Raw genomic sequence first — 12,195 nt, 5'->3', positions numbered from 1 at the left:
GGCCATCTATAAATCAATTCTACCTCAAGGTAGTAGACAAATTTGTATTCACCAAATCACCATGTAGAGAAGACAAAAAGAAACAGGTCTCATCACAACCTCTGGAAGACTCACACTTATGAATAAGAAGATAACATGTCTTGAAGTCAGTACACTCTCAGACACAAACTCAATTAAATGAAAGTAGCAAATTTCAAAAACAACAAGAGATGATTTTTTTTCTTTTTTTTTTTTTGCTGAGGAAGACCAACTCTGAGCTAACATCTATCGCCAATCCTCCTCCTTTTTTTTAATTCCCCAAAGCCCCAGTAGATAGTTGTATGTCATAGTTGCACATCCTTCTAGTTGCTGTGTGTGGGACGCGGCCTCAGCATGGCCGGACAAGCGGTGCGTCGGTGCGGGCCCGGGATCCGAACCCAGGCCACCAGCAGCGGAGCGTGAGCACTTAACCACCAAGCCACGGGGCCGGCCCCCAACAAGAGGTGATTTAAAAATGGTTTTGTAGCATTGTATTTCTGCAGGTAAAAAGATAATCAAGAGATGTCAAATTTCTATTCTGTTTCTTTTTACTTCCTAAAACACAATAATTATCTTGAATCTTATTTTTCCAACACCTTCATTTATTAATAATTCCCCCTCATCTTTTATTGTAATTTTTTTTCCAGATTTGAGAGATCAATTCCAAACAAGTCTATCAAGGACCTAACACTGAATTACTAAATGACAGAATGTTTATTGATACTCCTTTGTCAACATAGTTCAGTACGACTACAAAGAATACAGTTATCATTACAATACTATCAATCAACCAAAAAGCAGACTAAGATTGAGAATGGTCCTGTTCTAAAAAATGAATCAGTGACTGTGACTAAACAGCTAATAAACTTTCTTTCCAAGCACACTGATCACTACCCTACAATTACCTTCAGTAGAATATCTTGTGGAATGTTTTGAATGTTGGACAAGACATACGACTGAGATGTAATAAATTATACTAATAAAAGGCAGAACTTCAAATATGAACAACTAAAACAAACTACAGATCTTTTGTGGTGGCAGTCACTAAGTAAATGCTGACAAAAACGCAATTTCTATAATCAACTTACTTTTATAGAGCAAGAAGGAAAACCAACTTAATCTAAAGAATCTGCTAAATTCTTATCTGAGTAGGTATAAAATTGCATAGTAACAAGGAATATAAGCTTTAGAATCAATCAGCCTACTTTCAAATTAAGCTCTGCCATCTGTTGTTGTAAGAACTTGGGTAAATTATATAACCCTCATTTTTAAAATCTGTGTGATGGGGATTATAACACTTTAGCAAACTGTTATGAGACTCACCAAGATAGCAAACAATGGAGGATCAGCACTTTCCCAAAAGAAAATGGGATGATTGGCAATCAAGGACTTCTGCCCTCTCATAAGCAAATTTATCCATCAAGATTAGTGGAATCTTGGATTTTGATCTTGAATCTTGAGTTGAGTGATATAAGGATGGAAAAAACTATTAGAGCCTATCCATCCTAGCTAGGGCACTGATGAGACTGCCAAACTGCTTCAGCTGCCTACACACCCTTTCGAGTCCGATAATGTAGCTTTTCTATTGATTCTGTTAGCTACTCAATATCTTTTAAATTAATTTTTCTTTTCGTTTCTGTTGCATGGAACCATATAACCTGAAGCAATATAACGCTTAGGTTATACATAGGTACATAAATGAGACAAAGGAGGGGAATTTCTCAAGGGTAAAATCTAACCGCTGAACCAAAACTTTAAAATACTACCTCTCATTTGCACGGCATTTTACAGTATTCAAAGCACTTTTGCTTATTTCATTTGACCCTTGCAATAACCCACACCATACATAGGAGAGGTTTGATGCATTATCCCCAAACTAAGAGTTAGAGTCTGGACTAGAAACCAAATCTTCTCAAAAAGCCATGCTTTTTTCACTATGTCATATGATTTGGGAACAATAAATTTCAATAGCTTGTTTACATAAATTCAACATAAAGGAATGTAATGATAATTTAGTAGCACAAAATACTAGACGGGCAAGTTACTTGAGAGATTTTACCACAAAAAGCCTTCATTTTATTAATGGGGAAATAAGACCTTGGATAATTAAATGATTTACTAGAAATAATAACCCACCTAAAGTGGAAATAATGCAAATACATGGTATTATCAGACTCACAGCCCATTTAAGAGAATTTTAGTTACTGGAGCAAGAGAGTCATCTCTAAGGTGGTCCTAAAATGTCTGCAGGAGCTCGTGGAAGGAGCTAGACAGGGAGCTATTTCCCAACATTAGCTCAAGACTCCTAACCTCAAAAACTCTCTAAAGAATTGTATGTTCTGTAACTGTCACGCCACCCAATATCTGTCCTTGGCCCTGTCCTAACCCCACAAGAGCCACTCTAAACATACACAAAACTGTCTGTGAGCTGAGCAATAATCCCTGTTAGCAATTCAAAGAAAGCTCTTTAACCATTCCCACTCCCTTCCAGGGCTTGAATTCATCCTGTATGACTGTGTCTTTCTGTCTTGTGAACCTTTGAAGTCCTATTAGGTAGCAGTTTCTCCTAAACTTCCCAGAAAGGACCAGGCTTGAGTACTAGAACACCTTCCCTCCTCTCTCTAAGGTGGTGGCCTGAGACGGAGAATTAGGTTCTTATCACAAGTTGCCAACCAATTGGCTGGGCCTTGCTCCAAGATGCATTCTCTCAAAGTCCCAAAACTTCCAAATCACAGTATGTCTATGTCTTTTGCAATCATTTTCAAAATCTACTCAAATAGAATTTGTGTTGGCACTCTTTCGGAACCCAACATTCATTTATCTCCCCTGTGCCTGCTGGAACTGTAGTCATATCTGATTTCCTCCAGCCAGTTTCCTCTGTCTTGATGCTCTATGTTTCTCTTGCACTCCAAGTGTTGTAAATGCATTAAGGCTGGGGAGTCGAGGCACCCCTCGCCATGGGTTACAGATGATGTAGTACGGCCCACATACATTCTTCCTTTGAGTAACTGGTGTGTACAGTGCAAGAAATTTCAACACTTTTAAAGGAATTTCTCATTTCTGCAGTAGACTCAATTTTTAGGATATATACGAGTAGCAAACAAAATTATGACAAATTCCATTTCCCTAGAGCACCAAAAAGAGTCTGTGAAGTTTTTGTTTTGGTAAAAGGCCTGGCAGATGTCACTGACAAATCCTGCAATTTAAAGCAAGTTCGGTTTTTCTCCAATGCTTGAGTGACAAAAGCAAACTTCAGTCCATTTTTCTCATCCCAGCAGGACAACTGCTCCCTGGGAAAGGAATTATCATCATGAATCAACTGTAAAACACACAACCATTTAAATTGATTGAAACAAGTAGCATTCATGCTGAAATAGGAGGTCACCCTGGACACTTGAAATGGAAGAATATAGATGAGGAGGAAGCTAAAACAGATCCCAGTTAGCATTTTAAAAGATTCATGGCAAAGGGTGGACAAATAGGAGAATTCCCTGAGGTCAATGTTTGAGGTTTCTTTGCAAATCTGAGTGCATATAATTTCAGATCTAAATGGAAACCAAAATACCGAAGATAAAAAACAAATCAGTCAATTATAAAGCCCTAAAGATAAAAGCAATCCACTTGGATCTGCGTGATACAGTACTTGGTTGGAAACGGTTTAAATCTTCTTTACACTTTAAAATAATTATCTTAATTGCTTACTTTATAACAGTAAAAAATTATCCTAGTTGAAAGCTCATGCGCATCTAAATTGAGGCAATTTAAAGACAGAATTGTAGTTTATTCTTTATATAGTGCTAAAGTAATACAGGGCTTCAACCCCAGGAAATAACTGAGATTTAAAGTTAGCATAGCTGAAAACATATTACAGATTCCGAATATCACTCTTCATTTGCTTTTTTGTCGTTTTTTAAAATCTTTCTTTAATGAATCATGAAACCATAAAATGTTTCATCTTGAATGGATCTTAAAAAACACATCCTAGCCAGCTTCTTCATCTGAGAAATGAAGAAATTCAAATTTAGAGAGATTAAGTGGGCTTAAAAGGAAATTCATCATCAAACACCCAATTTAGAGTCTAAAAATAATATCACAGCACATGTCTGGAGCCTTACTCCTCTTCTTGATTCTCTCCAGGATTCAGGCTGTGTACTTACTGACCAAAGTTAAGACAGGAAAAAAGATAATCATGATGCACAAATACGGAAATATCAAAGCGTATAACCCATACAGTATGGACTGGCTCTACCAGAAAGGTTTCAGGTTGAGGTTAAGTCAATTAACTGCCACTTTAAAGATATTTCAAAATAATAATGACATCACCTTTCAGAAACGGTTATAGCCCTCTAGCATTATCTAGGAAAATGACCATTGATGGTTCCATACAATGCCAATAATTGTACACATAGCATGAGACATAACAAAACTCTTTTAAGCTCCGTGGTTGAGGACAGTGAATGTACCTCCCAGCCTTCAATGTGTGACTGCCATTCCTCTAAAACTTCTAACTTCTCCATCTGTCTCTTGGCCTCGTTTATGTTGGAACAGACGGCTTTCATGGCTTGGAGGGCTTCCATCACTGCTGCGTAGTCACTGTGTTTCCTTGGAGTCCGCTTCAGCAACTCCTGTTTATACACAAAAAACAAATCGCCCTTTGATCTTCCGCTTTCTGGTACAGCAGGTTCAGACTGACCAGGAAATGAAAACTGCAGAGATTGTGAGAGCCTCTTTCAGTTGGGACATCACAAACTCCAGATTAAGATCAAAACGAAAAGCTGAATCAATGAAGAAGCAGTGTGACTCCATACACATTTTGCAGTCACTTTTATTTTTCCCTCCAAACCACACTGTTTTTAAACATTAAATTAGATTTCTCCTTTCAAATTATCAAATATCTTACCTGTAGCATGTAATTTTTTATAAGTTTGACTTTTGCTCCAGTAGGTTATTTTTTTGTCAATTTCATTTTCCTAGAGTCTTTAACAGAACAGTAAATCTTTAAATGAATATGTCCCATAATTTCAAAAATAATTTAAATGTCTTATTTTCTAATAATTTTTTGAGCAACTATAAAAATATGTCATAAAGAAAGCCAAATTTTTAAATAATGTCTTATACTCTAGAAAAAAATCTATAAATTCTACAATACTTCATCATTAAAGGAGTAATTTATGCTCTTTTTACCAATAACTCAAGTTCATTCTCTGCAATGAATGAACTGTCATACACCCCTCAATAGCTTTCTTTTTGTTTTTTGGGGAGATTTTTTGGCTTTTTATTTATGTTTTTTCCATTCAGAATATCAGAACTAGCGCAATCTTTAATCTTTTCAATATATTAAAAGGTCTTGTTAGTTGTTTAGAAGCACAAAATTAAACATCTTCACCCACTGTCTAGACAGTTGCGACCACATTGTTTTTTAATTAGTCATTTGTTTCTTTACTACAGTCACCATCGTCATGTAACTAACACAATTACAGAAATCCTGAGGCAAGTCTTTAAAAGAATTTTCTTAATTCTTAACATACAGTGGGAAAATATGCAGTTGTTATACTCTCTTGAGGCCTGTTATTGTTGAAAATTCTGCCATAAACTTTGACTCTGCATTCTATGTATTCACACTGTTCTACAGAGCTAGCACCAAAAGAAGACACGTTACACCACTCCCAAGACAAGGTTTACAAAGTTATGCTGGATCACAAATCCGTCAAAGAGATATGCAGGCTTCTCCAGAAATTCTAAAGTGTAGAAATAATTGTAAATGATGTGAAGTAGTCAAGTCACTCTGCAGGCCATGATTTGGGGCACTATGGAATTGTGCCCAATAGGTGTCTGTGGAGTTCAGGCATGAATTTAGATAATGTAAAATAGTGAGAGAAATGACTAGTAATAATCTTCTGTCTATGAACCCTGTGCTGATTGGCCAACCCAATAATTTCAATTTCCACAAATTAGACCAACGTATCTTTTCTTTAACACACAGCCTAATCCCCTAATGTTTTTCTATGAATAAATAAAACTATCCAAAATCAAAGAGAATACCAGCACAATTTTTCAGCTAATAGTTCAACAAAGAAAAATATCAACACCAACATATGTACTACCCAAGTAAATAATTTTTCATGTTTCTTTGTGAAGATAATCTTCCAAAAAAGGAAAAAGATGTCGTGTCTGCACTGCTTGAAGGTGCTCTGAATCGACCTCTTTCTTCCTAAGCAAGGATGTGTCCATGATCCTATCTTGTGAGAGGTCAGCTCAAACACCTGAGGTCATCCTTATCTGGAAATGAGTGATTTAGAACAATCATGTTGGCATGATGCATTTCTCTTAATATCACTATCCCTCTGACTCTTAAACAAATTCCTGGGATTCCACAATCAGGACCAGGAATAGCTGCGGTGATGAGTACACATGCAAATCTGAGTCACCAAGTCGGAGGTCTGAAGGGACTCTCAGACAGGCAGGAGTCACATTTGCACCAATCCTCCCTCCCCTCTGAAGACTGTGCCAAAGTGCTGAAGAACCCAAGATCCCTGCGTTAGCTTCTCTCTATGACTTAACCAGGCAACTTCAACTTGCTTTTTAATAAGAAATCCTTTTCAAAGAAATTTTACACAGAAACCCAATTTATGCAACTGACAAAAGTGTAGTAAAAAATGTACTTTTAGTTCAAATTCATAACATTTATTTCTCAAAAAGTAAATCAATGAGAACACCAGGTAATATGTCCATATGTCCACTCCTGAGTATTTTTTTTAATTTAGATACCAAGTAGTAAACAATATATTAAAATAAATCAGAATCAAATATATGTGAGTAATAATGGCTAATCTTTACGGAGTATGTACTCTGCTAAATGATTTGTATAAAATAGCTCAATTAATTATTAATTTAATCCTTTATATATATGCATTTATATGTATACACACACATGCATACACACGGATATAGTACATATACATACACATACACATTCCTCTAGGTACATGCTATAATTTCATCATCATCATCGTCATTTCTGTTTCACAAATGAAAACCCAAGGCTTTAAGAGGTTAGGTTATATGTTCAGTCATGCAGCTAGTAAACAGTATACTTAGGATTTGAACTCAAAGCTCATGTGCTCAATTGCCTATCCTGATTTTATAGTTCCAAAAAATCTAGTTTCCAGAATTGTTATTCTAATCTATGCACAGATCCTTGAGGTACAGGCAGTAATTAGAAAATTAAAATACGTTTTTCATAATAAAAATTTTGGTCACTACAATGAAGCAATTGATCTATGACTATTAATGGGGCATTTTCTATTTTCCAGAGGTGGTATTTTCTTAGCAATGTCATTCCACATTCTATTATTTATTGTCCCATGTGATCCACACCATTTCCTGTAATAAAGATTGAAAAACCAAGCTCTGAAATTATGTAACTTTGACCTCAACTTCATTAGCATCGAGAAGTTACCAATGTTAGGGGAAATCAAAAAATATACCAACAGCAGATTTACTTAAGATAAAGAACCCTGTAGATAAAGTGCTATATAAACTGGTCATAACGTACTTAATTGGGCCCATCTTGAAACTAACACATTTATTCTAAACGAAACTCAAACAAGTATGTTTTCTACAAAGAGCACTGAAAGTCTCTTCTCTCAAAAGATTTGTTTCCTACACCATATATAAATTAGTGACAAAATACTCATTTTTTCCAATAACTATGATCTGTCCTTTCTTTAGAATGTCAGGCTATAAAAGAAAATTTTTATAATTTTTATTATAAAATTTATAATTTTTATAAGATCACAAGGAAGATGCTACAATGAAGTAAAAATATAAAATACCTTCAATAGGAGAGGGTACTTGCATATTCTTTGTATTGGTGTTACTAAATATCCCTCCAGGGGAACATCTGTGTTCTTCCGTCCTCCAAGTAGCATGCAGTTCTGGGGTGGAAATAAACATAATTAATTAAATTTTTTAAACCTGAAGTTATAAAACTTTCTTGTACCATAAAATCTTCTGCTGAAAACTTGTGAAAGCATATGTCTCTATATAGCTTCTTTCTCTGAGAAGAGCACATTCAGTCACAAATAACATTTGCAGGAGAGAAAGAGAAATACTTTCACCTTTCATATTAGTTATAGAAACAAAAATATGTTTTGAATCTGTATCTTGAAAATTAATTCACATATTTCTCCTGAGTATGAAGTTGGAAGAAAAAAATAGAAATACAGAGACAGAGGGATGAATGAATGGATAGATGGATGGATGAATCGATGGATGTATTGAAGGATGCATAAATAATAGACAGATACATACATACATTCATACATACATACATAGATACACAGATGGATCCTGCTTATAAAGGGAGGTAGCATTGTGTTGTAGAGGAGCAGGCCTAAAGACAACTGGGTTCTAACCCATGCTCTGCCACTAACTAGCGATGCAGCTAGGACTGATTTCAGAATCTAGTTTTCCTATCTGCAAAAAGGGCATGTTTTAACCAAGTGATCTCTAAGTCACCTTTAGCTATAATATCTCACCAATGACACCGGTCAGCCAGTCTCAGAGAAGGAGGTCAGATATGATCTCCACAGAGGCAAGATGACTGGAGAAATCTCAAAATCAGCCATCAGAGGGAGATGAAATAGAAGCAGCTTCCATTGACCAGAAAGCGATGGTCTAGAGAAAACTGACTCTGATAAATAAAGCCTGGATCCTCTTAAGCACCTGGTCTTTGTTTTGTGGTTTAAGTAGCATGAAAAAAAAAAAAAGAAAAACAGATTCTAAACCGGTGCCAACACTTTGTTTCTGCAGCGCCTATCAGAGTGACTGGCATAGAAGACGCAGTTATTAAATATTTAACGAAGGGCGAAAAGCGCCCCTCAAACATCAATTGATAATGTAGCACCTTTCACACCACTATTTAAAACAAATCTCCCATATTCACTGAGAGGAGAGACCAAGTACTGAGCAGGAAACGATGCAAAAGGAAGACTGATAGTAGCAGAACAACTCCCCACAGTCCGAGCAACTCAGCTTCAGCTCCAATTTGTACATCCAAGTCAGCAAAACCAAAGCCATGAATTTAACTTCACTCAGACCCTTAGAAGGCAGAACAGCAAATAAGTGTTCTGACTCAAGCATGCTCTCTGGGGATTTCATCTCCTATTGCAATCAGGTTATCAAAATATTCTTTCCAATTCTGTATGGTATTTCCCCCAGAGGAATCCTCTGAAACACAACTATCCACATCTCATATTTCTAGTGATGTTTCAGTGTCCCCGTATCAGTTAGCACCCCTAATAAACGTGGCCACCCCCTTTACCTAGCTCTGGGCTGAAGTGCCCCAAAGGAACTCATGACTGTCTAACTCACTTTTATTTTCTTGTCTATTAGTACTGTACAGAGCGTGAACTCTCCTCACAACGGCAGAGGTTGACTGCCCCTTTAAACTGGTTTATGAGAGCCAGCTCTCTCCATATGTATACATAAAGAATGTTTCCTAAATAAGTTCCCAGAGATTTCACTGATCATGAAAACTTACGGAGGTGACAGCATATCCAAGTACCCAAATAATAATACCATCACCCCAAATCTGTAAATTCTTATGTTTTTCAAAGGATGATTGTTATTATCCCCATTTTATGTATAAAGAAAATGACACCAGAGATATAATGAATTTCCTAAAGTTATCCAGATACTTAGTGGCCATTTAGTGCCAGGACAAGACCTATAAAAGCCACGTTCTTACTACCAAACTATGCTGTAGGGTCATCTAAAAACTAGCATTCTTTTTTCTTTTTTTTTTTTTTAAATCCAACAATTACCCTTTATTTACTATTATGACTCTGGATCCGGATTTCAGGCCCTCTGCCTTCTGCATAAAAAATAGTATACATATTCCATTTATTGCCAGATATATTTTATGCTAAAAGCATGGAGATATGCATAGATAATTTCCCATCATGAACAGCTACGCTGAGGAATGGCTATAAAATTGAAGTCCTCTATTAGTCTGAGGAAAGAAAGGTATTTTATTTTCCATTACACTTTACCACTTTACCAAGTATATATTATGGATGATGGTTTTTGTTTTTTATTTTTTCCAGTTTTGAGAAATAATTGATATACATCACTGTATAAGTTTAGGGTGTACAGCATGATGGTTTGATTTACATATATTGTGAAGTCATTAGCACAATAGGTTTAGTTAAACTCCAATCATCTCATATAGATAAAAGAAAAAGAAAAAAAATTTCTTTTTGTAATGAGAACTCTTAGGATCCACACACGTAACAACTTGCCTATATATCACACAGCAACCATAGCCATCATGTTGCACATTACATCCCTAGTACTTATTCATCTTATAGCTGGAAGTATCTTTTGACCTCCTTCCTCCAGTTCTCCCTCCTCCTGCCCCTGACCCTGGTAACCACAAATCTGATCTCTTTTACTATGGGTTTGGCAGGGGTTGTTTTGTTTTGTTTTGTTTTATTAGATTCCACATATAAGTGAGATCATACAGTATTTGTCTTGCTTTGTCTGACTTATTTCACTTATCATAAAGCCTTCAAGGTCCATCCATGTTGTTACAAATGGTAGCATTTCCTCGTTTTTTATGGCTGAATAACATTCCACTGCATATATATACAACCCACAACTTCTTTATCCATTCATCCATCGATGGACACTTAGGTTGTTTCTATGTCTTGGCTATTGTAAACAATGCTGCAATGAACATGGGGGTGCATTTATCTTTTCAAGTTAGTGTTTTCGTTTCCTTTGGATATATTCCCAGAAGTGGAATTTCTGGACCATATGGTAGTCTATTTTCAATTTTTTGAGGAAGCTCCATACTGTTTTCCAAGGTGGCTATCCCAATTTACAATCCCACCAACAGTGCACAAGGGTTCCCTTTTCTCCACATTCAAGCCAGAATTTGTTATCTGTTGTCTTTGTGAAGATAGCCACTCTAACAGGTGTTAGGTGATATCTTATTGTGGTTTTAATTGCATTTAAATGTATTGCATTTCCTTAATGACTACTGATGTCGAGCACTTTCTCATGTACCTGTTGGTCATTCTTATATCTTCTGTGGAAAAACATCTCTTCAGGTCCTTTCCCCATTTTTTAATAGGATTGTCTGTTTTTTTGCTACTGAATTATATTAGTTCTTTATATATATTTTGGATATTAACCCCTTACGAGATACATGGTTTGCAAATATTTTTTCCCATTCTGTAGGCTGCATTTTCATTTTGTTGATGATTTCCCTTGCTGTGCAGAAGCTTTTTAGTTTGATGTAGTCCCACTTGTTTATTTTTGTTTTTGTTGCTTGTGCTTTAGGTGTGATTTCCAAAAAATCATTACCAAGACCAACGTCAAGGAGCTTCTTTCCTATGTTTACTTCTAGGAGTTTCATGGCTTCAGGTCTTACACTTAAGTCTTGAATCCATTTCAAGTTAATTTTTCAAACTGGTGTAAAATAGGGGTCAAGTTTCTTCCTTGTACATGTGAATAATCAGTTTTCATAGCACCATTTTTTGAAAAGACTCTTTTCTCCATTGAGTATTCTTGACTCCCTTGTCAAATCTAAGTTGACCGTATATGCCTGGGTTTATTTCTGGGCTCTCAATTCTGTTCCACCATTGGTCTATTTGTCTGTTTTTATGCCAGTACCATACTATTTTAATTACTATAGCTTTATACTATAGCTTGAAATCAGGGAGTGTGATACCTCCTGCTTTGTTCTTCTTTCTCAGGATTGCTTTGGCCATTCGGGGTCTTTTGCGGTTCCATACAAATTTTAGGAGTGTTTTTTCTATTTCATAAAAAAATGCCATTGCGATCTTGATAGGGATTGTATTGACTATATAGATGGCTTTTGGTAGTACGGACATTTTAACAATATTAACTCTTCCAACCCATGAACACAGGATACCTTTCCATTTATTTGTGTCTTCTTCTATTTGTTTCATCATTGTCTTATAGCTTTCAGAGTAGAGATCTTTCACCTCCTTGGTTAAATTTATTCCCAAGTATTCTATCATTAAAAACTAGCATTCTTGGGGCCAGTCCGGTGGCATAATGGTTAAGTTTGTGCTCTCTGCTTCAGCAGCCCAGGGTTCGTGGGTTCAGATCCCGGAAGTGGACTTACACACCACTCATCAAGCC

The 12,195-nt window shown here is 36.1% G+C and overlaps 1 protein-coding gene across 1 annotated transcript in view; it reads right to left on the bottom strand.

The window, feature by feature from the left end:
- Positions 1 to 12,195, bottom strand: part of PREX2 (phosphatidylinositol-3,4,5-trisphosphate dependent Rac exchange factor 2) — a 277,450-nt gene that overhangs the window by 185,568 nt on the left and 79,687 nt on the right. The window contains exons 5-6 of the mRNA XM_058528828.1: positions 7,854 to 7,955; positions 4,482 to 4,643 (exon numbers count right to left, since the gene is read on the bottom strand). Coding sequence (XP_058384811.1) covers positions 4,482 to 4,643; positions 7,854 to 7,955 — 264 coding nt within the window. The remainder of the gene's footprint in view (positions 1 to 4,481; positions 4,644 to 7,853; positions 7,956 to 12,195) is intronic.

The sequence above is a fragment of the Diceros bicornis genome, chromosome 33, assembly GCF_020826845.1.
Source record: "Diceros bicornis minor isolate mBicDic1 chromosome 33, mDicBic1.mat.cur, whole genome shotgun sequence".
In the NCBI taxonomy this organism is placed as follows: domain Eukaryota; kingdom Metazoa; phylum Chordata; class Mammalia; order Perissodactyla; family Rhinocerotidae; genus Diceros; species Diceros bicornis.
The sequence above is the reverse complement of the archived record's forward strand: the minus strand, read 5'-3'. Positions and strand labels throughout refer to the sequence as shown.